At 56.8% G+C, this 24,731-nt stretch overlaps 9 protein-coding genes across 9 annotated transcripts; 3 read left to right on the top strand and 6 right to left on the bottom strand.

The window, feature by feature from the left end:
• Nucleotides 1–200: 200 nt before the first annotated feature.
• On the bottom strand, nt 201–5,104 carry K452DRAFT_322935 (uncharacterized protein). The gene is made up of 10 exons (XM_033544577.1): nt 4,945–5,104; nt 4,603–4,894; nt 4,501–4,549; nt 4,258–4,449; nt 3,153–4,209; nt 2,838–3,103; nt 2,502–2,779; nt 2,382–2,437; nt 711–2,330; nt 201–659 (listed from the first exon to the last, which is right to left on the bottom strand). Exons 1-10 carry the CDS (start codon nt 5,068–5,070, stop codon nt 525–527), a joined length of 4,071 nt encoding a protein of 1,356 aa, XP_033391379.1. The 5' UTR covers nt 5,071–5,104; the 3' UTR covers nt 201–524.
• A 339-nt stretch (nt 5,105–5,443) lies between these two features.
• On the top strand, nt 5,444–6,890 carry K452DRAFT_354301 (uncharacterized protein; the record flags this gene model as incomplete). Its single annotated transcript, XM_033545881.1, has 4 exons — nt 5,444–5,696; nt 5,746–6,102; nt 6,158–6,280; nt 6,330–6,890. The coding sequence occupies 4 exons, from the start codon at nt 5,444–5,446 to the stop codon at nt 6,620–6,622; spliced, it is 1,026 nt and encodes a 341-aa protein (XP_033391378.1). The 3' UTR covers nt 6,623–6,890.
• A 98-nt stretch (nt 6,891–6,988) lies between these two features.
• K452DRAFT_281219 (uncharacterized protein) lies at nt 6,989–9,413 on the bottom strand. The gene is made up of 4 exons (XM_033539484.1): nt 9,044–9,413; nt 8,460–8,984; nt 7,987–8,409; nt 6,989–7,936 (listed from the first exon to the last, which is right to left on the bottom strand). Exons 1-4 carry the CDS (start codon nt 9,149–9,151, stop codon nt 7,301–7,303), a joined length of 1,692 nt encoding a protein of 563 aa, XP_033391377.1. The 5' UTR covers nt 9,152–9,413; the 3' UTR covers nt 6,989–7,300.
• Nucleotides 9,414–10,339: 926 nt separating this feature from the next.
• K452DRAFT_260349 (uncharacterized protein) lies at nt 10,340–11,283 on the bottom strand. Its single transcript, XM_033538531.1, has one exon. It carries the CDS (start codon nt 11,257–11,259, stop codon nt 10,387–10,389), a length of 873 nt encoding a protein of 290 aa, XP_033391376.1. The 5' UTR covers nt 11,260–11,283; the 3' UTR covers nt 10,340–10,386.
• A 339-nt stretch (nt 11,284–11,622) lies between these two features.
• K452DRAFT_293056 (uncharacterized protein) lies at nt 11,623–13,728 on the top strand (the record flags this gene model as incomplete). The annotated part of the gene is made up of 4 exons (XM_033541492.1): nt 11,623–11,906; nt 11,956–12,114; nt 12,174–12,321; nt 12,373–13,728. 4 exons carry the CDS (start codon nt 11,626–11,628, stop codon nt 13,420–13,422), a joined length of 1,638 nt encoding a protein of 545 aa, XP_033391375.1. The 3' UTR covers nt 13,423–13,728.
• Nucleotides 13,729–14,340: 612 nt separating this feature from the next.
• K452DRAFT_293055 (uncharacterized protein) lies at nt 14,341–15,054 on the top strand. The gene has a single exon (XM_033541491.1). It carries the CDS (start codon nt 14,494–14,496, stop codon nt 14,956–14,958), a length of 465 nt encoding a protein of 154 aa, XP_033391374.1. The 5' UTR covers nt 14,341–14,493; the 3' UTR covers nt 14,959–15,054.
• A 262-nt stretch (nt 15,055–15,316) lies between these two features.
• On the bottom strand, nt 15,317–17,478 carry K452DRAFT_293052 (uncharacterized protein). Its single transcript, XM_033541490.1, has 5 exons — nt 17,033–17,478; nt 16,778–16,978; nt 15,790–16,725; nt 15,615–15,732; nt 15,317–15,565 (listed from the first exon to the last, which is right to left on the bottom strand). Exons 1-5 carry the CDS (start codon nt 17,266–17,268, stop codon nt 15,395–15,397), a joined length of 1,662 nt encoding a protein of 553 aa, XP_033391373.1. The 5' UTR covers nt 17,269–17,478; the 3' UTR covers nt 15,317–15,394.
• K452DRAFT_346791 (uncharacterized protein) lies at nt 17,414–19,050 on the bottom strand (the record flags this gene model as incomplete). Its single annotated transcript, XM_033545480.1, has 5 exons — nt 17,414–18,181; nt 18,313–18,369; nt 18,428–18,633; nt 18,701–18,808; nt 18,870–19,050. 5 exons carry the CDS (start codon nt 19,048–19,050, stop codon nt 17,732–17,734), a joined length of 1,002 nt encoding a protein of 333 aa, XP_033391372.1. The 3' UTR covers nt 17,414–17,731.
• On the bottom strand, nt 18,701–24,561 carry K452DRAFT_293051 (uncharacterized protein). Its single transcript, XM_033541489.1, has 3 exons — nt 24,478–24,561; nt 18,870–24,422; nt 18,701–18,808 (listed from the first exon to the last, which is right to left on the bottom strand). The coding sequence occupies exon 2, from the start codon at nt 24,390–24,392 to the stop codon at nt 19,158–19,160; it is 5,235 nt and encodes a 1,744-aa protein (XP_033391371.1). The 5' UTR covers nt 24,393–24,422; nt 24,478–24,561; the 3' UTR covers nt 18,701–18,808; nt 18,870–19,157.
• Nucleotides 24,562–24,731: the final 170 nt, after the last annotated feature.

The following is a 24,731-nucleotide window of genomic DNA, read 5'->3' as shown; positions in this document are numbered from 1 at the left end:
TTCTTTTAGATAGCAGCATATATACCTCTATAGGTAGCAGTAATCTAGAAGGACAAGCGGCGTCTAATTCCTCGCGCCCAGCTTCACAATTGCATTTTACTATTTAATCGACTGTTAGATCATCAGCTTATGGAAAGTTCTCTCTACGTTGTTTTTACATCTTACTATTTTAAGACTATGTACATGTCTTCAGTGTAAGCATGGCCACCAAAAGCCGTGACAGTTATATTTAGATATCCATACAATTAGAATTCTACTACACTATAATCTACTACGCTTTCCACTGTTAAATTTAAACTTGTATTATAGCAGGTTTACTATTCCCTAGTGCAAGCCATAGCGGTAAGCTCTATCAACGTGGTTCTATTTCATGCTGTGCAAATATTGTTCGCAGTTTCAAAATCGGATACTAATCTAAGTTTAACTTCTTAAACGGTAATTCCGAATTTGCCATCCGAACACAAACTTTGCCTCTATAATGGTTACTTGAATTGATTCGTGATACTCAAGCAACATACTTATCCTCAGTTCCTCTTCCACTTCTTAACCTTGGTGAGGTATGTCATGACAATGACGACAGTATAATTGAATGCAATAAACCCAATGAAGATGCCGACATTTCTATAGCGGCGAGCGAAGTCGTAACCGTATTGAATATACTATAGTGCCCTGTCAGCAACGTGAAGTTACATCATTCACAAAAAACTTACGTATGACTGGCCGTCCTTGTACCGGCAGTACTGGCAGTTGGATGCCGCGTCCGGATTGAGCAGGTAGCCCGTGGCGGTGCGCAAGAAATCGCCAGCATATTCCTGGCAAGTCGTCCCGTTAGGTGGCTGGAACACTGACGTCTCGGAAGCTCCACAGTTGATTTGGAGGTCGTAGAGAACGTCCGCGGTCACTCCCTCGCCTAGGTAAAAGAGTGGCGAGACGTTGTAGTACCAGCGCCAGCCGGTTGGCGTCGACGGCTTTGGTGACAGGGTCCCAGCGAACGTGTTGCAGAACATGAAGAAGAAGCCATTGGCCATAAAGGCCGAGTTCAAACTGGGCATGATCGCTGCACACAGTTGCGCCAGGCTGTGCGCAAAGACGGAGAAGAGCTCGTACATGAGGAAGCTGTATCCCGCGCGCGACGGCTCGGTGGGGTAGCCGACGGGGAAGTACCAGAGCAGCCAGTAGACCAAGCTGGTGAAGACGGCATAAGGGAGCTCGATGACAATTGCGGGGATGACGAAGCAGAGCCAGCTGTAAGTCAAGCTAGCCTTCTCACGAAGCTGGAAGATGTCGCGCAAAGTGGTGAATCGAGGTTCTGCTTGGAGGCCGAGCGGTGGGCCAACAATCAGCGACATGAAGGCGGAGAAGACGCGGTTATAGGCGCCACGCTGGTTGTTGCCGGAATTGAGAAACGTTAGACCATTAAGCAACGCATTGCCGATATTCATCCACAGCTTGGAGACGAAGTAATCGGGGTCGCGCCAGTAATAGAGCCAAGTGCGGCGCATTGTGGTGTCGAGCTGGACAAGGAGCGACACCGCGTGCGTTCCTTCGGCATGCAGGGGCGACTTTTCGCTGTTTTGCGCCTTCACCAGCCCGTCCAGCTGCTTTTCGCGGGCTGCCCTCTCGGCACTTGCCTGCCACAGGGAGGCCCAGTCCTCCTTAGCCAAGTTTCTGGACCCGGCTCCCACAACGTGCAGGAAGTACTCGGCCGGGTTTTCGTCCTGTCCACAGGGCGCCGCGGAGCGAGAAAAGTACGACAGCGCCGTCGAGCACCTATCGCCTAGGGGCCCGTCGTATGCCAGTCGGCCGCCGCGCATCAACAACACTAGATGGTCGAAAAGCTCCATGAGCTCCGCCGCGGGCTGGTGGATGGTACACAAGACCGTCTGGCCGGAATTGGCCAGTTTTCGCAGTAGTCGGCCGATGGTGAGCGCCGATTGCCCGTCCAGACCAGACGAGGGCTCGTCCAAGAACAGAATGTCAGGTCTGGCTGACAGCTCGACACCAATCGTCACCCGCTTTCTCTGCTCCAGGTTCAGCCCGGCCCCGGGCACGCCGATGAGCGCGTCGGCCATGTCTTCCATCTCCAGCATGCGGATGACTTGTTCAACGTGTCCATACTTTTCTGCATCGGACACACTCTGGGACCGGCGGAGCCGGGCTGTCATCTGTAGCGCTTCACGCACTGTTTGTGTCGGCAAGTGTACATCCTGTTGTTGCGCATAGCCCATGTACCGCCGAAATGATTTAGGCAGCGGACCTCCGTCGAGGAAGAGGTCACCCGAAAGGGTACCTACTTCCATGCGTCCAGCGAGCGTGTTCAGGAGGGTCGTCTGTGAAATCGATTAGTTGTCTGGTTTTCACTGCATTGGTCCAGAACCAACCTTGCCTGCACCAGAAACACCCATCAAAGCCGTCAGCTGTCCAGGTTCTACAAACCCTTTGAGTGTGTTTGTCAGTTTAGTACAAAGAGAATTTTCTAATCTAATCTAAAGATGGCTTACCGCTAATGTTATCTAGGAGACGCTTCGTTTCATTGTCCACCTTCAGCTCCAATGAGAGGTCCTTCCAAGCCAGTGTGCGCCCATTATGGCTAGACACTGACTCCCACGCTTGCCCCTTCGCAGCCCCTCGGGTTATTGGCGGCACGTCTTCATCGGAAACAGTCTTCTCAGGGTCCGAAACTGGTGAACTCGCTCCCGAAGTGAAGATCTTAGGCTCGCCTTTGTAAAAAATCGTGGCGAGTCGACCAGCAGGGAGCTTGTAACGTTCCATACCGATACTGGAAGTGAAACAAACCTCTTAGCTTAGTGAGATAAATCGAAGATACCAAGACTTACGCGGTGCAAAGCGCGAAAAAGGCAAATATTCCAAGGTTGATGCCCACATTCCTCCAAACATGCGACGATTGAAATCCGTACTGCTCCTGGATGTATGCAGACCCAGATACGTATGGCTGCCCAGGGACGGCGCCTGGCACTGCACAAACCTGGTTCGCAACCGAATCATAGTTTTCGCCGTACGGTGCCAGATCGTTAGCGCTACAGGTGTAGTTTAGGTTACCAAATTCGTTCGCCACGACGGATTCGTAGGCGTAGTAAAGAGGCTATGTATGGGTCAGTATCGCGCAACCAACCATGTGGATGGATACTTACGTTGAGGTACCTCAGCCAAAACAGCCAAACCTGCATTTGTGGTCCTGGAACATATAAACCTGTGTACAGGACGAAAAGATTGAACATGAGGCCAACGGGCAACACTGCTAGTCCCATGCTTGGCGATGCCACTGCAATGGCACGGAAGACCATGGATAGCGCCATGTGTTCGACATAGACGATAAAAAACCAAGTGAAGAACTTGTCGGCAGACCGTTGGAAGCCAGTGAGAAAGTATTGAGGGATGTTGTAGGCAATGGCAATGATTTTCCAAATGGCATCAGTAAGAACAAGCCCCAAGCCGTAACTGATGGGCCGATAAAAGCGGTATCGCTTCTGGCGAATAACCAGCGGGCGTTGCGCAAAAGTGTTGCCAAACTCGCTCATTGACTGTAGAGCAGGCACTAACACCGAATTGAAGAGCGACGACCCGAGAATAAAGAGCGATTGCGTTGCTCTGGCTTGGTCGCGGAAGAGGGTGCCAAGGACCAGACTTTGGACAATGATGCTAATAGCTTCAATCATCCAGGTGTTGGTGTCCGTGATGAGCACCCTGAACTGGCGTAGCGAGCACTCGACCACTTGCCAGTACAGTGGCAGAGAGTACACTGGTCTCTTCGGACCGACTGGCCATGTCTTACTGCGCTCGGCGGCTATATCCTGCAACATTGTTTTGTAGTGCTTGCTCTGCCTGAAAGCCTCTTCAAACTGTGTTGGCGTTGAAGGTGCGCGAATTTGCCAGCCTTCACGAATATGTCGCAGCTCTGGTTCGGCTGTCATTGAGTTGAGGAAGTCTGTAATGGTCGTACGCTCTGGACAGACGAAGCCGAGGCTCTCAAAGTAATCCTTTGCCTCAGAGGCCTTGCCATAGAATATTTGGCGGCCAGCGTTTATAACAAGAACTTTGTCAAAGAGCGGGACCATAGAGTTACTGCCCTGGTAAACGCTCATCGCCGTAGCGCACCCGTGCTGGTTGGTGAACTCGCGCATCAACTGCATAAACTCCAGAGCTGTCGAGGAGTCCAGTCCGTTGGTAGGGTTGTCAAAGCAGAAGACGCTATGTACGGTTAGCAACAAGTCTTCGTCAGTAATGTGGCCGACTTACTCCGGGCATGTCGCTACGGCTTCCGCCAGTGATACTCTTCTTCGCTCCCCACCACTTACTCCACGGATTGCTTCGTTGCCGACTATGGTTTTCAAGACGTGGTTTAAGCCGAAGCACGTAGCCAATGTTTCGACGGCAGCGTGGATGGCAGCTTTTGGAGTCTTCGCGTCCCACGTAGCACGAACGGCGAAGCTACAGACATATCAGCGAGCATACTTGTACACTAAAGAGCCAAAAACATACCGCAGGGTCTGCGCCACGGTAAGTGAGGGCAGGTGGCTGTCTTCCTCCGCTATTTACACGTCTTAGCTCAATAGGGTCGCGGGAGCAGATGGCTTCACGTACCGCAGAAGGTCAACCGCACGCGATCTTGGTCCCGATCACTTGCAGGGCGGCCTCCGTATACTAGCTGTCCGGAAGTATTTTTGTATTCATCGCGCATATTGGCCAGCGTTTTGAGGAATGTCGTGCAGCCACTCCCCGGCTTGCCGACGACGAGCAACATCTCACCACCCCATAGCGACCCGGAGAATGCATGCAATAGAGTTCGTGACGGTTCAGGCCGAGCGTAGGAAATCGGATTAATTAGATTCGCCCAGGACTTTACAGCAGTCCATACTGTCGGTGTGGCTTGGATCTAGAAATGAAGTTAGCAGGATGCAGGAAGGAGCCGTTGGGTAGGCTCACTCCTCGTCCGCTACCCTCGACAGACAGGTGGTCAAAGACGACGGACGATCTGCTGCTAGATGCTAATCCGTGGCTTCCTAGAAACCGATTGACAGTCTCGGCAATGGGCTCGCCTTGGTGTTCCATGACCGGCGTTGTTGAGGAGTGTTCTAACTCAAGCAGCCAAGCGCAATCACTGCAGTAGAAACATTTAAACGCCGGTAAGGGCGTGATTACAAAGACGCTCTCGTTACTTCCCCTTGATCTGATGTTGGGACATGGGAGTAATTCCGCGCTTCGCGCAAATCTTAGCCAGCATGTCCGGAGACTAACCCGGAGAGGCAAGCGACTTTGCCCGAAACCCAAAGGAACAGTCGGAGCACGCCCCACCCATTTGCGCACTTTCCCAATCCGTAACTCCGTATTCATCCTTCTAAACACATCTCTCTACCTATAAAGCAAAGTGTTTTGGGGGCAATTTATGCCTTGGTCGCCGCGAAGCACGAGTTAATCGCGAACCATGTCTCCAATCCATACTCCGGCCATTCCCAAGGGCTCCACCGTGCTCGTCACCGGCGGCAATGGCTTTATTGGATCGCATGTCGCCGACCAGCTCCTCACTTACGGCTACAACGTGCGCGGCACTTCACGTGACCCCGCAAAGCATGTCTGGGTCAGCAACGTGTTCGACAAGAAATATGGCAAGGGTCGGTTCGAGCTCGTGGCGGTGCCCGATATGGAAGCTGACGGCGCTTACGACGAAGCTGTCAAGGGTAAGTAACTGTGCAATGGCATCTCAAATGTCTGCTGACAAATCCATAGGCGTGGCTGCTATCGTGCACACCGCCACAAATTACACCATGAATCCCAACCCACACGAGGTTGTGCCGAGCACACTTCGCGGGGTCCGCAATGCCCTTAAGGCGGCTGCGGCTGAGCCAAGCGTTAAGCGTTTCGTCCTTACGTCTTCGTCCGGATCTGCTCTCATTCCTCAGCCCAATGAAGAAGTCACTGTAACTGTCGACACTTGGAACGAGGCGGTAGTGAAAGATGCTTATCGCGATCCACCTTATGAGGGAAACCGCGCGTATCCTGTCTACTGCGCCAGTAAGACGCTGGCGGAAAAAGAGGCCTGGAAGTTTGTCCGTGAAAACAAGCCTGGTTTCGTGCTCAACGCAGGTGAGTATCTTCTTTGAAAGCTAAACTGCTCTATGTTCTTACATGCAAGCGGCAGTTCTGCCAAATATCAACTTTGGTAAGAGCCTGGACCCTTTTAATCAGGGCCACCCGTCTACCTCAGGCCTTGTTGTGGAGTTGTTCAAGGGTAACACCGAGGCATTCGCTGGCCTCCCAGCTCGTACGTTGCCCTGTGATTGATCGTAGCTGAATACTAATTCGTTACTCAGAGTATTTTGTCGATGTTCAAGACACTGCACTTCTCCATGTGGCCGCAGCAATCCATCCCGGAGTGGAAAACGAGCGTGTCTTCGCCTTTGCCGAGCCCTGTAACGGCGACAGTATCCTGAAGATACTGCGTAAGCTGTATCCTGGTAAAAAGTTCCCCGAAAACTTTCAGAGTGACAAGGATCTTAGCAAGATTGTTCCCCGCGCCCGCGCTGAGGAGCTGTTGAGAGATATGGGAAAGTCTGGGTGGACCAGCATGCAAGAAAGCGTCAAATTGAACACGGAGGACCTGTGATAATCAGTTATTTCAAGGTGCATGAAGCGTCGGATCCAATGCCTAAGTTTTGTAGCAAATGATTTTTGAGTACAATGAGCGAGAATTTAAGATGTGAATGCCAATCCGTTTCTCATTGCCCCTGTACCTTATAGCTCACGTCAAAACCCAACGTACTCGACGGCTGAACATCGCATAGTATTAGACAATTCAAAATTAGGTAAAAGGATTTGAGAATAAACGCCCTTATTCCTTCAAGGAATGATTTGGAAATGAAATAGAAAGAAATAGAAGAAAAAGAAGATATCTATTCCTAAGTAAGCTTTTATAACAAAGAACATGTTAGGACATAAGAATACACGTAAAGTCTTCCAACTTCCGTCATCACTAAGAGAGATTCGCCGCCTAACGAGACAACGATGCGTGTAGGGAGTAGAAACGATCCCCCAAAGATTGTTATAGGTATATATGTACCTGAAGATCTCTTTACTTATATTTAGAAATTAAACACATAACTAAGTAAGAAGTATTCCATAGGGACTGCTTATATTCTTTTAATTCGCCTAGACTTGTTATGATGGGAGGTGAGTTGAGTAGAGTTCCTACTACTTCACTACTCTAATCCAAATTAAACAGCAGAATTTTTCTACTTCCCTTCACATATCTACATTACGGCTTGCCAACAAGCGTTACGGCTTCCTATGACTGATACGTGGCCTGGTGCCAGTAAGCACAGCGTTCGTTATTTGTCGGGTCATTCACAGTAGAGAATCCAACACCTGACATGTCTAGAAGCGTCTTCCTATCATACGGGGCCAGTGAAGGAGAACCTTCGTTGTTCGGGTCCCCAGTGATGACAAACGCGGTGATGTAATCTTGAATCGTACGAGCTACTGTTCCGTTGACGGCGGACTCTGTAAGAGGGCCGTTCCAAAACACATACGGCACATCGCCTTGGTGAAGGCTCGGCCAGACGTCAAAGAGATTGGCGTAACCCGTGTCTTTAGTGGCGCCGTGCATGTATTGTATGTTGCATGTGCTGACCAGCTCAGCCCAGAAGAGACCAGCACGCTCGCGCTGGTCGGTGTAAGGAAAAGAGCCGTTGAAGATGGGCGGGTAGAGTTCCTCGATGACGTAGCTACGGATGCTGGCATTCGCCGGGTTGAGGAAGAGGTTAACGAACTGCTCGAAGTCGGCTTCACTGGTAATATTGGCAGGTGCAAAGCGGAGGCCTTCGTTTGCCGCAATGGTAGTTAACAATTTGACAGAAGTGTCCGTTTTGCCGTCACGCAAGAGGCGCTTCGGGTCATCCGGAAGAAAAATGCCGTCGACGACCTTTTTCAAGAAATCAGTTCTCATCCAATTAGAATTTCACAACCACTTACAGGTCCGAAGAAGGTGCTGCCGTATCGAGAGTTGGCAAGCGTTATGTGATTGGCATCCATGACCCGCTGCGAGGGGAGCTGTCTTGCTTCTTCCAGGGTCGAGACGTTCAACAAGTCAAGGAACTGCCCATAAATCTGATTTTGCAACTCCGGGCCTGCTGATGATGGCTCCCATGCAGCAGATTGGGTGATTGCTTTTTGGAAGGGCGCCTTTTCAACACCTCCAAAAGCAGTCATCTGCATGAGGATGGACCCGCCGCCAGCAGACTCTCCCATGACTGTTACCTGGTTAGGGTCTCCACCAAAATGATGAATGTTTTGCTGAACCCATTGTAATGCCAGGCGCTGGTCGTATAATCCTGCATTCAAAAGACCACCTTCGGATGCGTAATCGGAGCCGAACATGAATCCAAGAGCACCAAGCTATCAACAGTCAGCAAATCTATTCTAAGCCAATTAAGCAATGAGCGGACCCTGTAGTTGATTGCGACGTAAATGATACCGTCTCGCTGCGTGGCACGGCTGCTGTCGATCAAACCAGCTGGACTGCCCGCATAGTAACCAAAGTCGTCTTTCGAACCACCAGAATAACCACCCCCAAAGATGTAAACTAACACGGGGGCCTTCGGTTCGGTGAGGTTGCGCTTGGAAAATATGCTCCGCGGCACGAAGACATCCAGAAACAGGCAGTCTTCCGTCTCGGAGGCGTCCCGTTCACTGGCAGGCGTCGGCTTTGAACACGCCCCGTCGGCGTAAACTTCTTCATATGAAGAATCGAAGTCAAATGCCTCGCCCGCTAGGTATGCCTTTGAGAAAGCAGTTTGGATTTGGAACCAGCAGGGAAAGGTCACCGGGCAGTTGCCGCCTTGCTCGGAGCCGTCCACAATTGTTCGATTGGCGCTGCTGTTCTGAGGCGGCCGTGGCGCTGCCCAACGTAGGTCACCAACTGGTGCCTGGCCATACCGGATGTTGGTAAAGTTGTAGTAATCCCCTGTTTCCTTCAGATTTTGTTAGCGCGCTTCTCTCATTTTTAACGTAGACGTGTCCTGTAGCGTACATTGACTGCGATGGCCCGATGTATCTCATATCCCAAATCCACGACTGGCAAGTCTGCAAGTACCCTAAGTGAGGCGCACGCTAGGACGGCTGCGTAAAACAATCGCATTCTGGGAGTCTGTTAGGTACAAAGACAAAAATTGCCTGAACGTCAAAGAAGCAACAAGTAAGGAGAACGATTTAGAACAAATATAAAAGAAATAAAGAAAAGCAAACCCTAAGAAGCTGATGTAACTTCTTTTTCTTTTTTTCTCCGCATGTACGGTGCGAGACACAACAGCTCATCATCCATGTGTAGATTCCGGTGCCTTTTTGGTCATAACAGGAGCTTCGACCGGAATTACCAGAAAATGCTTCAGTTACCTCTTGCGGCTCATTCTACTACGTACGTCATCGAAGGTGCATCCTGTTTGTGGCATTGTGTGTTTGTGGAGTCTGCAGTGGGAGATCACATGCATATGGGGGCTGATTTCGCGTCGGACCAACACATTCCGTATGGAGTTCTGGAGCGATCCGAACCTCGCATCCGAAGATCGATCTCTTCATGTTGCACCCCAACGGCGTCACCCCCCAATTGGACGTCAAATCCACTGAGAATGACGTCCAAATCAGCGATATTAATGCTCCCTACTAGCGTGGCGCTGATATTGGTGAATTGGACGTCCAAATCGTGTTATTGCGATTCATGTCTTTAATAAAAATAATTTATAAAAATATAAAAAAAATTTAAAGAAGACCCTACCTAATATAAACTTTCTCCCTTTAGGTTCCTAGCAATTAAAAATAAAGAAAAGTAGTAGTATAATATAGATTTTAGGTGCTGGGCTGGTGTTTGATTTTCTTATTGAATCAGTTTTATGGGTCGTACCGGGTGCGCACGGTAGGAAAAACAACGCCTATACACCTAATTGGACAGCCAATTCGCTAAGAACGCTGCGCGCCCGATAGGGAGCGCTGATATTATCACTGAATTGGACGTTAAATCCGCTGAAATTGACGTCCAATTGAGGGGTGACGCCGTCGGGGTGCAACAATCATATCGGATCCTACAGCCGTTGGAGATCATTGCCATTACTATTTGTTAGCTCATGAATTATGACGAGCAGCAGCAGGCTAACTTCATTAGGTCATCTCTCATACTCTACGGGCCCTAGCTCATAGTGATTTGTGAGCCGCTTAAGGCTGCCAGACTTTTGCGACAGCCATCTAGCTCCGCAAGCACGGCTAAGTGTGTCATTTATCAGACCATGAAATCCTACCACGAGCCAGCATGCGTTTCCTGCTTTTGTCGGCAAGTGAGTCAAAGAAGTTTCATTGCGTTCTACAGCTATCTGTGATTGATGACTAGTACAAATCACCCTCTATCGGCTTCAGCATAGTCGTCAATTCCTTGCCAGCGACAATGTCATCCTTGCGCTTGAGGAGCTCCTCCGCGTCCCAATTGGTCCAGACAAGCCTTCCAGCAAGGAACTCGGCTTCGTCGCTGGCCAGCCAGACAGACGTGTCGCTGGGAAGCTGGATGTCGGTCATGGCGTAGTCCTCGGGCATATGAAACTGCGCGTACATCTGCGTGTCGACACCGCCTGGCTGCAGACTGATGAAACGCACCTCCGGGTTCTCTGCCTGGAAGCATTCGGTCATGCGCAGGGAGGCCATCTTGCTGGCCGTGTACGACGAGTACGTCGGGAACACGCCGTAGTGGGCAACAGACGTGTTGATGTTGATGACGACGCCTTTGCGGGAGGCAGGCTTGGTCCGTAGGAAAGCCTGGATTACGGTGGTGGTGCCTAGGACGTTAACTTCAAAGCCGCGCCACCAGTTCTTCAGGTCGGCGTCTTTGATGGTGCTGATGGCGGACAAGAAGGCGGCATTGTTGACGACCACATCGACAGGCCCAAGCGTGACAGTGACATCCGCGAAGAGCTCTGTTATGGCTGTGGAGTCGGTGATGTCGGCCGCGAAAACTCGCACTCGGGTCGCCGGATATTCGGCCTCTAGCTCTGCTTTGGTGGCTTCGAGAATGGAACGAGTACGGCCGACCAGGATCAAGTTGGCGGCTTTGGACTTGGCAAAGGACTTTGCGATTCCCTTGCCGATGCCATAGCCTCCCCCAGTTACCACTACTGTCTTGCCCTCGGAAGAGAGCTTGGCCTGGGAAGGGTCGATGTAGGGGTAGGTCTCGCGGTGATAGGTCGCGTACGTCTCAGCAGAAGGCATGGTGGCAGGCCGATGGAGTTCTGTATGGCATCAAGACAGGACGGAGATGTGGTGGGTTAAATCTTATGGAATGCGGCTTAGCCTCGAGAGGAATTGGTTGCGGCCGCGGCTGCGGCTGCGGCTGCGGGACGGCTGCGCTAACCGGAAGGAGTAATCGGAGTTGTCCCGGAAAGCCCCATGAGATCCTTGGAGGCGCCACAATAACAGGACATGGAAGGCTTGGCGCTGCAAAGGAGTTAGGATTTTGGACGCTAATTCCGCACACTATGTCCGATTTGCTATTTCCGGGCGACATGGGGATATGGGCACAAAACCGCCAAGTCTCTCGTTTTCTAGATCCTCTACTTCGTCTTCTTACCCGCCGGCATGTCGGACAACGCGCTCGCCCTCGACCAAGAGATGCACAACTCGTCCTCGTCCAACGAGCAGCAACGGGATGAGAAGAGCAAACCCCCAAGATCCATCCAAGGAGTGCGCTGGTTTCTTGTCTGCTTGGCCATTTTCTCGTGCAATCTCCTTTACGGCCTGGACAACACCATTGTCGCCAACATCCAGCCCCCCATCATCGCGTCTTTTGGAGGTGTCAACAAGCTGGGTTGGCTCGGCATCGGATTCCCTCTGGGTTCCATCGCAATCATCTTGCCCATGTACGCCTTCTTTCGTCCTCGTTGGGTGGCTGGTGCTGACTGCATTCAGCGGCAAGGCGTACGCCATTTTCGATGTCAAATGGCTCTACGTCGGATCGCTTACCATGTTCGCGGCCGGCAGCGCCTTATGCGGCGCTGCACCCAGCATGAACGCACTGATTGTTGGGCGTGTTTGGGCCGGAGCAGGAGGAGCGGGAATGTACCTTGGGTAAGATGGCCAGCCACCGCCTCGCCTAACCTTATTTAGTGCTGAAACGCAAGCCGCAGGAATCTAAACCTGATCCAGACGTTGACGACACCGCGAGAGCGCAGCGTCTACATGTCGGCCATCGTGCTGGTGTACGGCGCGGGGGCCATTCTTGGGCCGGTGATTGGTGGCTCCTTGGCTGACAGCTCGAAAAGCGGATGGCGCTGGGTAAGGTGCTCCGTGGCGCTTCAACGCGGGACTTTGCTAATTTTCGCGCAGGCTTTCTACCTGAACCTCTTCATCTTCGCGGCAATGGGGCCCATCTATATCTTCTTGCTGCCATCGATCCAGCCTCGACCAGGCGTCAGTGTATGGACGAAGGTGCGAACCCTCGACTGGGTCGGGGCTGTCTTGAGCTCTGCCATTTACACCACCTTCGCCATGATCTTTACGTTCGGTGGCTCCATCTGGCCTTGGGACGATGGGCGCACAATAGCATTGTACGTGGTTTGCGCAGCCATTACTATTGCGTTTGCCGTCACGCAGTACTTTGCTTGGTTTACGACCAAAGAGAACAGACTCTTCCCCGGCCACTTTCTCTACAGCAGGACCTTGCTGCTGCTCTTCATTTGCAGCGCCTGCCTTGGCGGCGCGCTGTTCGCCTGCATCTACTACATTCCGCTGTACTTCCAATTCGTCCGGAACGACAATGGCGTGCAAGCCGCAGTGCGTCTTCTCCCGTTCATCTGCTTCTACGTATTCAGCGTCGTCCTCAATGGCGTCTTCATGATTCGTCTCGGCTACTATATGCCTTGGTTCCTGGCTAGTGGCATCTTCACCACCATCGGCGGCGCATTGCTGTATACCAGTACGGCTGAGATGCCAGTTGCCAACGTCTACGGCTACACGATCCTCGTGGGACTTGGTATGTCGGCATATCAGGCCGCGTACTCGGTTGTGCCGACAAAGGTCAAACCGGACGAGATCGCCGAGGTCATCCAGTTCATTAATGTAGCGCAGCAGGGCAGTATCTTGATCGCCCTCACTATCTGCAGCACCGTGTTTCAGAACGTCGCGTTCGATAGGCTGGTTGCCATCCTCGTCCCGGCTGGTTATTCCACTACAGACGTCAGGGCTGCCATTGCGGGTGCTAGAAGTACGGTTTTGCAATCAGCACCGGCGGATGTCCGACAGGCCGCTCTAGACGTGCTCGTCCAGGCTATCGATTACGCTTATTCGCTTGTTATCGTCTCAGGGGGCCTTATGATCATATGCTCGGTGCTCATGAAGCGCGAGAAGATTGTCATGGACTTTGTGGCTGGAGGGTGAGGTAAATGACCTTAAGGCATCGCTTTGCTCCCCAGATGCTCTCTTGAGACAAATTCATCAAATCCGCCAAGTTTGCGCCGGCAATGAAGTTTCTGCGATAGAAGTTGGAGAGAGGACCTAGAATTGAAACGTCCATGGCGCCGTGGCTTTTACAACTCATACAGTAAGGTCATACTGTGGTAGAATAGCATATTGCATTTCCGGCGCGATATGGACATCCGAAGGATAGAATTTTTTTAGTAGTAATAATGTTTGCTAATAAGCTCTCGCTCGCTTCAAATTAAAGAACTTTGAAACTTTTTCCACAATGTCGCTTCAGCTAACCACAACCACTGTCCAGGTACTCGGTTGGAGCAAAAGTTTGTACAGTCTCTCGGAGCTCGGAGGGTTCGAAAGTGCTTCTTATTCGGCTATGATCTTGGGCTGCATGTATAGCTTAGACGTTTACAGACTCCTTGCTTGGCAGCCATCTAGCTAGACGGCGGCGAAAGTCACTGTAAGAGGGTGCTACTATGAGGTTTTCACCAGCGGCATGCAAACTGCCAGTGTAGCTTTTAGAAGTAGTAGTAGGTCGGTGGACACGATTCAACAGACTCCCATATTCCGTTTTGGAGCAATGCAAACATTCCGTACTGGGCACTCCGGTTACCCAAGTCGTCTCGGAGCGCTAGCCGTATTGAACCATCCGTGTTTTGCTCCCCCCCCAAGCCGTGGCGAAGATCGGGAGTAGGAGTAGCATTCAGCCACAAGAAACAATTTCGTAACCCTCGACAAGCTGTTAGAAGGCCTGCACAACGGGCCAGGCATATATAAAATATACGATGAAGCCAACGAAAAATGCGCTCGGCAGCCGCAGACAGACCATCTTCATTTGCTTCGTCCCTCGAGTCTCCACGCGCCATCAAAATGAGGTTCGCCAGCGCCATAATCGCTCTCGTCCTGCTGTCCATCACGGGCAGCGCCGCCATCCCCGTCAACGAGCTCCTCAACGACACGGCCAAGCTGCACCAGTTCGCCAAGCGCTACACCAGCCCCACGCCCCTCGACCCGGCCAACCTCACCCTGACGCACATGAACACGTTCCTGCAGATCCTCAACGTGCAGCCCAACCCGGACCCGGACCTGATCAAGAGCCTCGTCGCCTTCGACGCCACCTACGTCTCCCTCACCGAGGACAACCCGGACCTGCACCGCATCCTGCCCTGGGCCGGGACCCGCTACCGCGTCGGCCCCCAGGCCTTCCTCGACACCTTCACCCGCGTCGGCTTGTGGTGGACCCGCGGCCCCTTCAACATCGAGTCCGTCTTCTCCGATGGCGCCGGCAACCTCACCGCCTGGGGCAACTTCGTCATCACGTCCAATACCATGGGCAAGACGCTCACGGCTCCGTGGTCCTGCCGCGCAGAGATCAACGTCGACGGCTTGATTAGCTATTTCCAGTATATGGAGGATACGTTTGCTACCACGTCGACGTTCTGGGCCGAGGGGAAGAAGCAGTTTTGCGCGAATCCGTTTGGTGGTTGCGTGTGGTTCTGAGGGTTGAAGTGGAGAGAGTAGTAGCTACTTTGGGATAGGCTTAATTAGATGTTTATTGTAACGTCCGTCACCGCGAACCGAGATGTACCGTATAGCTAGATAGGGGACGATAATAAGCAGTCCGTATAGAGTACTCCTTACCTAGCTCCTAGCGCGGATCCTAGATATGGGTGAAAAGCTTTTAAAGTACGTATAGACTCTACACACCTTAACTAGGTCTCTTCTTCTACTCCGTACAAGTATCACCGTCTCGCTTCCCGGTGAATCTCGCTTTACGGTAACGGACGTTATTTGGTTCTCTGTATCTCGGTGCTTAGTTTTCAACGCTGACATGGTTACGATAGACGAGAATATGTACGGAGTAGAAGCCCATGGTGAAACCCGAGTGTACAAATCTCATTATTCTTCATATTCCCCTCCACCTCCTATGTACTAACTACAAGCTTCTGCAAAGGCGGCCGTCGGCATCGAGATGATAGGCGTCGCTGCCCACGGCGGTATGGGCGTAAAAGACGTCGTGCGGGTCGTACGCGCGCTTGACGCGCAGCAGGCGGTCGTAGTTGGCGCCGTAAAAGGCGCGCTTCCAGTCGGGCTGGTTCGGATCGGCCTGGGCAAGAATTAGCTTGCTGGCGGCCGAGATGAGTACTCGCACATACCTCGTTCAGATAGGCGCCGGCGTCGGGAGCGAGGCGCGCTAGGGCCGGCACGCACGTCTTGGTCATGAGGTCGGCGCGGGCCTTCATCTGCGCAAGGTCGGCGGCCAGCGGCCAGGGCCTAGGGCGGTTTGTCAGCGCCATGGATGGATGGATTAGGTACGACGGGAGTCCTCACGTTGATAGGATGACGTTCATGGCCGCCGTGCGCCACGCGGGCAGCACGGCGTTTTCGGCATGGTTGCGGGAAGCGTCCAGGGCGATGGCGACAAAGACGCAGCCGGCGTCGGTGATGGTGCGCACTTGGCGGCGCAGGTCAGCGGGGTGCACGTCGCGCGGCACCAGCCAGCCGCCGTACTGGGCGTTTTGCACGCGCTGGGTGGGGTTGGGCTTGATCAGACGGCGCCAGTGGTCGATCCACGAGGCCGAGTGGGTGAGGTTGAGGTCGTAGGGGATGTTTGCCGCGTCCAGGTGGTTTAGCAGCGGTGTTAGCAGCGTGTGTGCCGTCCCGTTGGTCGCGCCCGGAAGCGTCAGCGGGCTCAGCAGAAACGTCGAGCTTGTTATCTGGGCGATGGCGGTGCCGTTGGCAGCCGTCAGGGCGGGCAGCAGGTGGTCGTGGTACTTGGCCACTGCGGCGTCAAACGCGGGCGCGTCGACGGAGCCAAAGCGCAGCTGGGCTCCCGCTACGGGCGTGTCGGCATGCGCCTTCACCACGACCGACACGGCCACGCCGTACGTGCCGCCGCCGCCGCCCGAGAGGGCCCAGTACAGGTCGCGGTGGTGGTGGCGCGTCGCGGTGAGCAAGCGGCCGCGCCCGTCGACGACTTCCCACTCCAGGATGGCGTCTGCGGCCATGCCGTGCAGCGAGCTTAGCGCGCTGTGCCCGCCGCCCTGCAGGTACCCGCCCGTCACGCCCACTGTGTCGCAGTCTCCGCCCACCACGACCGCCCGAGCCCGTCCGGCCGCCTCGTACGCCTCTTCCACCTGCACCCCGGCCCCGAGCCTGATCGCCCGCCCGCTGTAATGCGTGCTGTTGTACCAGACCGCCTCAGTCTTCTTCATGTGGTGCGTCCACACCGCGAGCGCCCCCGCGCCCGTCGACTTGCCCATGTAGCTGTTTGCGTCAGCACTGCCCAACCTCCACAACAACAACAACCACCACTTACTCGTGCCCAGTGTTGCGGACAACCAGCCGGACGTTCTTGCTGCGCGCGAAAGAGATGGTCTGCGCAATGTCGGACGCGTCCGACGCCTTCACCGCGTACGCCACGGTGCTGCCCGCCACGCAGGGCTGCGCCCGCGGCGTAAATGCGTCGCAGCTCTCGTTCGCGACGGCCGCCGCCATGATCGACGACGACGAAGCATCACTACACCGCCCGAGTCACACACGTTGTTCGCTCAGAGGGAAGGGCCGTACGCACTGCAGCCAAGGCTGGATCCAGTTCTGGCGCATGTAGTTGCACTGCGCCGCGTCGTAGGTGGGGTCGTGGCAGACCGACGCGAGCTGCTGCGAGGCGACAAGCTTGCCCCCGATGCTGGCGTTGAAGCGCGCCCATTCGTAGCCGCTCGGCCAGCATGCATCGCCGGGGATGCAGCGGCATGTCTGGTTGCTCGCGACTTGATGGGCTAGGACCAAAAGGGCCAATGGGAAGAACATGATGATTGCGGCTGTTGAGAGGGAGTCTGCCTGCCTTGCGCTATAAGTCGTGCTCCTTCCTTTTCATCCTTCTTACCCAACATTTCCATGGCCGACAGTGGCATTAGGGCAGAGAGAGACGAGGGAGCCGGAGTCGAGTCTGGAACACAGTGCCACTGTCGTTCCCCGCATGTTGCGATCCAACTCCGGTTGCTCTGCCATCATGCCCTCCCTCCGAGACTACTACGCACGCGGAAACCAGGGCATTTCCCGACGCGGCTTGAGGCTCCGGAGCCCCCGATCAGTTCCAAATGGAGCTCCGGAGCCTCGAAGATCTCTCAAGAAACAAGCTTTCGCAGGACGTCGATTCGGCAAGTGGGCTGGAGACTCGGAGTTTAGACGACACTGTTGCAACGTTCTACATTTCCAATTCTGGCCATGCGTCTATCTGCCGGTACGCAAATCGATCTCCTGTGTCATCCCCTCACGCGCCAAGCGCCTGCAGGCTCCTTACTGCATCCACCACGCTATCCCTCAATGGCCTAAACGAGAGCCCCAACACCTCCTTCGCCTTGGAGCTATCGAACCCGTACGAGCCTCTCTCGGGATAATCGCCGGGCTTCAGCGCGTCGCCCTCGGGCAGCTTGGCCCGGAGCTCGGGAAACTCAGCGGCGATGATTTGGACGATTTCCTTGTTGGAGAACTTGCCGCCGACGAGGAAAAAGCGCTGGCCCGCGGCGGCGGGCGACTCGACGGCCAGAGCGTGGGCGAGGGCCAGGTCGCGCACGTCGACGAACAGGTGGTTGCCCGTCGGAGGGCAGGCGGCCTTGGCCGCGCCGGTGATGAGGTCGCGGATGCGTTGGTTGGACGTGTTGAGGGCGGCGAGGGAGTCGAGATGGTGCTGAACGGGGCCGAGGACAAGGGGCGGGTTACACTGCGCAATAGATGAGTTAGTCAACAGTTATTAGGTTTTTTTCTTTTCCTTTTCCTTTTTTTTTTTTTTTTTTTTTTTCCTCTTTCTTTCTCTTTCTCCATCTCCATCTCCTGGTGCTGGGAATTGCGTACCACGGCGAGGGTGAAGTTGGGACGTTCGTCGGCGACAAAGTTCCAAGCCGCGCGTTCCTGTGGTGCGAGCGAGTCAAAATCTTGTGTATTGGTACGGTAGGGAAGTGGCAAGTACGGCAAAGGTCTTGCTGGCGCGATAGCCGTTGGCGGGGCCGACGAGGGCCTGCTCCTCGGTGACGGGGCACCAGTCGGCCTCGGAGAAGGTCTTTGTGGGCTGGGCCTGGTCGAGGATGGCGGCCGAGGATGAGGTGATGACGACGCGCTTGACCGAGGGTGCGTGCTTCTTGATGGCCTGCAGCAAGCCGACGGTGCCGTTGACGGCTGTGAGTATTGATGCGTCAGCCCAGGTAGGTAGGTAGGTAGGTGGGTGGGTGCCGCCACTACGCACCCGGCTCGAGGAGCTCGCTCTTGTTGTCCTTGGCGTGGAAGTGGTACGGGCTGGCCGTGTGCACGACGGCGTCAAAAGGCGGCGAGGCCATGACGGCCTTGTCGAAGGCTGCAGCGAGTCAGTCAGTCAATGGATTCAAAGAAGGCCGAAAGCGAAGGTGCGAAGTTACCGCCGGCGCGCGCAATGTCCTCGACAACGACAAAGTCGACGCTGGGGTGCGCGTCGACGATGCGGCGGCCTTTTTGCGCGCTGCGCACCGTCGTCACGACCGAGTGGCCGCGGGCCAGCAGCGTCTCGAGGACGTGGGTGGCGATGAAGCCGCTGCCGCCGGTGAGGAGGATCCTGGGCATCGTGTATGGAAGTCGTGGTAAGTGTCTCGCAGTCACAGTCGCAAGGGATTTAATATTGCATGCTTGCGGGGGCTTTGCCGCATGGAGGAACCGGAGTCGAGTGCTAGTTACATACTACGTATACGCTCGGAAAACCACGCCGCCAGGTGCCTCGCAGTGGGATGGCTCCACGTCAGCGTCGGCGGCACCTTGACCTTCAGCGCGCCCTGCAGCTTGCGCCGCAGCGTCACCGTCATGACGCTGTCGACGCCCAGATCCGCGATCGCCGCGCGCCCGTCGACCTCGTCGGCCCCGCTCAGCATCAGCACCTCGGCGAGGATGGCCCGGATCTTGGCCTCGACCCACGCCTTCCGCTCCGCCTCTCCCGCCGGCATCTCGCTCCCGCTCCCGCTCCCGCTCCCGCTCCCGCCCGTTTCGCCCCCACCCTCGGCCCCGTCGCCGCCTGCCGATCCCATGCGCCTGACGGCAATGTCCGCAAGGATGGGCGCCGGCAGCGCCTCGTCCGCGTCCAGCGCCCGGCTGCGCAGCACCACGCCGTGGTCGACGTCGTAGCGGCCCAGGTGCTCCCACGCGCGGAACGCCTCGTCGACGGTCATGTCGGTGATGCCCTTGCTCTCGAGCTCGGCATTGATGAAATCGGTGCTGGCCGCCATGCCCAGCCCGCGCCAGCTGGTCCACTGCACCGCGACGGCCCGGTCTCCCTGCGCCCGTCGAGCCGTCGCCAGCGCGTCCAGGAACGCGTTGCCGCTGGCGTAGCTGCCCTGCCCCGGGAAGCCGAACAGCTGCCCGCACGAGCTGAACAGCACGAGCCAGTCGAGCGTCGCGGGCGGAAACGCCGCGTGCAGGGCCAGCGCGCCCGCGACCTTGGGCGCGAGGACGCGCGAGAACGAGTCGCCCGTCGTTTCGAGGATGAGTTGGTCCTCGAGCGTGCCCGCCGCGTGCACCACGCCGCGCACGGGGGGCAAGTCCAGGCGCTGCAGCGCGGCCACGATGGCGTCAGCCGCCCCCTCGGCGCCCACGTCGAGCGCGACCGCGTGCACCGTCGCGCCCGCCTGCTCGAGGCTTGCGATGCGCTGCACGGCTTGGCGGCGGGCGTCGTCGGCGGGCAGGCGATGCCACTCGTTGCGTGGGGGCAGGCCGCGCCGCGAAGCCAAAAGCACGCGGCGAGCGCCCTTGTCGACCAGCCAGGCGGCGACCTCGAGGCCCAGGGCTCCCAGGCCGCCGGTGATGAGATAGGTGCCGTCGGGGCGAGGGAGCAGCGTCGTTGTCGATTGCAGCCGGTCGCGCGGCAGCGGCTGCAAGCGGGCGACGCGGGGCAGACCGTCCTGGACGCGCACGACGTCTTGGTCGCGGACGTACTTGAGCGCGAGGACGGGGAAGGGAGCATCGGGCTCGGCGTCGATTAGGGCGCCCCACTGATCGGGGTGCTCCGAGGCAATGATGCGAGCGAGGCCGTGCAGCGGGGCGTGGGCGAGAGCCGTGGGCGTTTGGGCATCGGCGACGGCCGTGGTGATGGCGAAGAGCTTGTGGTTGTTTGCACCGCTGGAGGACACGAGATGCTTGGTGAGAGCGAGCAGCTCGGCGATGAATGCTTCGGCCTTGGTGGGGACGTCGGCCAGAGAGGCGGCCGGACCAGGGCAGTAGATGACGGCCGTGTTGGGCGCGACATGCACTGCTTGCAAGGCGGCGGCGTCGGGCAACTGCACGATGCGCTTGGAATGAGGCGCGAGCTGCCTTGCGTACTTGTCGAGGATGGCCGCGTCATCCGACACCAGGACGACCGACTCGCACGGCATGGGCTTGTGGGAAAACGAGGCGGGCACCCACGCGAGGTTGTGCACGAGGCTCTCGACGCTGCCGCTGACGCCCGGCGTGCCCTCGATCTCGGAGAAGCGCATCGACTCGAACTTGACGAGCACGCAGCCCGCCTCGTCGCACACGCTGACGTGCACGGCGGGCGCCCCGCGCTCCGACGCGTCTTGCACATGCAGCCAGCCCGTCTTGGGCGGTGCGGTGCCGTACGGCGCGAGGAAGCGCACCCGCTCAATCTGCGCCGGCATGCGCAGCCTGGGCTGGTCGAAGAAGATGGTCGAGCCCACCGACGTGGCCGCGTCGAGTATGGGCGCCCACGACGCCGCGTCCCATGGCAGTCCTTCGACGCCCGGCGCCACGTCGACGCGCGCAATCATCTCCTTGAGGTTGCCGTAGTGCTCCGTCACGGCCCAGGGGAAGCCCATGGCCGACACGCCCACCTTGTCCAGGTAGTCGATGGAGAAGTTGGCCGGCAGCGCCGTGCCGATGCGCTGCTTGCAGGCCGAAATGTCCACCTCGGCCGCCTCGTCCACCTCGTCCGCTGCCTTCTTGGCGCTCCAGTGCGCCGTCGTGTGTGTGGCCCACGATTGGTCGTCGCCGCTCTGCTGCAGACGCGATGCGATCTTGACCGTGTCGCCAACCACGACGACCTGGACGTCGCGAGGGGCGTTGATGGCCACGGGCACGCGCAACACGACATTCGACAAGGTATCGGCGCCCGTGGCGTGGTGGAAGGTGTTGACGAGGGCCGCTGCGGGCACAATCTCGGTGCCGTGCAGCGGGTGGCTGCCCGGGAAGGGCTTGGTGTTGTTGTCGAGCTTGGTCGTGTACAGCACCGTGTCGGTGCCGGCCACGACGCTCCGCAGGCCGAGCAGCGTGTGCTTGTCGACGTCGTGCGTCAGGCTGCCGGCTGTCAGGGGATTGCCCGTCTCCACCTTGCGCCAGATGGCCTTGTGCGCCCACTGCGTGCCGGGCACCCCGGGCGCCCAGTGCCGCCCGAGCGGCTTGCCGAGGTCGACGTTGGCCGCCTTGACGTACAGCGCGCCCACGGCCTGCTGCACGCATGTCTCGGCGGGCTTGTTGCGCCGGAGCGTGGGGAGGACGGCCGCGTCTTCGTCGTCCATGGCCGTCTCGTTGATCGAGTGTGACACGATCGGGTGGCTGGAGACCTCGAGGAACAGCTTGAATCCGTCCGACATGGCGGCCCGCACCGCCGACGTGAGAAGTACCGGGTTGACCATGTTGCGCACCCAGTACTCGACGTCCCGCGCCGCATCGGACCGCGGGTTCCCGTCCGACGTCGAGTAGAGCGGCACCGACGCCGGGAGCGGCTTGATATCGCCCACCAGCGCCGCCGCCAACGGAGCAGCCAGCGGCGTCAACATCCCTGTCGCGTGGAAGGCAATGTCGGTGGCAACCTTGGCAGCCTTGATGCCGCGCTGCTTGACCGTGTCGGCATACGCTTGCACCGCCTCGGCTTTGCCGCTGACAACGCACGACGACGGCGACGAGTCTATGGCCGCGACAACGCCGTCACGGTCGCCGAGCTCGCTCCTGACCTGCTCGAAGGGTAGGTTCACGAGGAACATGGCTCCTTGGCCCTTGACGCGGGCGTAGAGCCGAGCCCTTCGCGAGACTATCAGGGCGCCCTCTTCGGGCGTCAGACAGCCGGCTACCACTGAAGCCGCGATTTCACCCACCGAGTGCCCGATGACGGCATGCGGGCTCACTCCCTTGGACCGGAGCAGTGCAGTGAGTCCGATTTGCATGACGTACGTCAGCACTTGCACCTTGTCCGACTCCTCAAACTGGCCGCTGCTGAGGGTATCGATGGCCGAGAAGCCCGCGTCCTTCTTCGTAATGGCGTCGAGAGGTGCAATGGCCTTGTGGAAGACGGGGTTCTTGATGAGTTCCTTGCCCATATCCTTCCACTGAGCGCCGTGGCCGGAGAAGACCCAAACGACGTCTTTTCTGGCAGTAGGCGCGAGGGCAACATCCTGTGAGCTCCACTCGGTCTTGTTGCCGGCCGCAAAGGCGTTGAGCGCCTCGGCAGCCTGCTCGTGGCTTTCAACGACGAACGCAGCGCGGTAGTCGTGGTGCGCCCGACGTAGAGCCAGCGTGTGGGCAATGGAGCTTAACGGCTCTTTCTTTCCAGCGCCCGTCATCCACGCCGCCAGAGCAGTGGCCTGCGTAGAGAGCCTCTTCTCCTGCGGTGTCGAGATGACGAGCATGACGGGGCCATGAGGAGACTTCTGTTCCGGTACCATGTCAAAGGGTCGTTGTTCGATGACGGCGTGCGAGACAGTGCCGCCGTATCCATAGGAGCAAATGGCCGCGCGACGAAGATTCAAGCCGCTCGTGGCCCACGCAGCAGCCTCGCGCACCACCTCAACGCCCGACTTGGCCCAGTCGACCTTGGAGTTGAGCTTCGTCAGGTTGGCCTGGGGTGGGAACTGCTCCTTGTTCATGGCCAAGACGGCTTTGATGAAGCCAACGGCCCCCGCGCCGGCCTCGAGATGGCCCACATTTGGCTTGACGGAGCCGAGCATGACTGGCTTGGGCCTGTCGGCGCCGTAGACGGCCGAAATGGCCGACACTTCGGTGGGGTCGCCCAGAGGCGTCGACGTCGCGTGCGCCTCGACGTACTCGACCGTGGCAGGTTCGATCTTGGCCTGGCTCAGGGCCTGGCGCGCAACGAGCTCTTGAGCCTTGGCGTTGGGCGCCATGATGCCGTTCGTCTTGCCGTCTTGCGCAACGGCTGATCCTTTCAACAGGGCGATAATGTTGTCTCCTTCTCTGATGGCGTCACCCAGACGCTTCAGCACCACGACCGCGGCACCTTCTCCTCGCCCGTAGCCGTGCGCGCTTTCGTCGAACGACAAACACGACCCATCCGGTGAGATGGCTCCGGCCTTGTCCAGCACGCGTGTCAGACCCGGCCCACAAAGCGCGTTCACGCCGCCCGTGATGGCGACCTTGGATTCGCCGGTTAAGATAGCCTGGCGGCCGTGGTGGATGGCCACGAGCGAGCTGGCGCACGCGGCGTCCACGGCCGTACTGGGGCCCATCAAATTCAAGTGGTACGAGATCCGATTCGGTACGCCGCAGTAGGCTGTGCCGATGCCCATCCACGCGTCGACGTTGGGCAGGTCCTCGAGCAGCAGCTTACTGTAGTCGTCCGAGTTGACGCCCATAAAGACGGCCGTGTCGGAGCCGGACAGCGCTTTAGGATCAATGCCCGCGTTCTCGAGCGCCTCCCAGGTAACTTCGAGCGAGAGGCGCTGCTGTGGGTCCATCTGCTCCGCCTCCTTGGGCGAGATGCCGAAGAAGGCGGGGTCAAAGTTCTCAAGCGCATCGAGGAAGTAGCCGCGCCTCGTCGTTTTCTGCAGCTCTTTCACGTTGCGCACGTCCCGATGCTTGTACGGCTCCCACCGCATGGGCGGGATCTCGGACGAGGCATCGCGCTTGGCAAGGATGGACTCCCAGAGCTGTTCGGGGCTGTGGTTGCCGCCGGCGACCCGGCATGCCATGCCCACGACGGCGACGTCGTTGGACTCGGCCTGCACCGCGTTAGCTCAACTGCACCGTGTGAGGATAGGAAGTGGGCGCTCTTACAAGGCCCCCGTGCTCGCTGCTGCTGGATGGGCTGTCCAAGATAATTGGCGTCGAGATTCCAGAGGAGCGCTCATTGAGGGGGGGAGTGGAAGGGCGTGGAGTCTCCATTGTGGTGTTTGAGCCGGAAAAATCTAAACAAAGATGGAAAAAAGAAATCTAATAATGTATTGTCTGAAGGTGGTGCTCTCCTGGTTGAGGTGCTCAAGTTGCCTGACGAGCTGATGATGCCGTCCCAGTACATTGTGACATTGACC

Source organism: Aplosporella prunicola (assembly GCF_010093885.1).
Source record: "Aplosporella prunicola CBS 121167 unplaced genomic scaffold K452scaffold_88, whole genome shotgun sequence".
NCBI classification, from domain to species: domain Eukaryota; kingdom Fungi; phylum Ascomycota; class Dothideomycetes; order Botryosphaeriales; family Aplosporellaceae; genus Aplosporella; species Aplosporella prunicola.
This window is presented reverse-complemented; position numbering and strand designations above follow the sequence as displayed.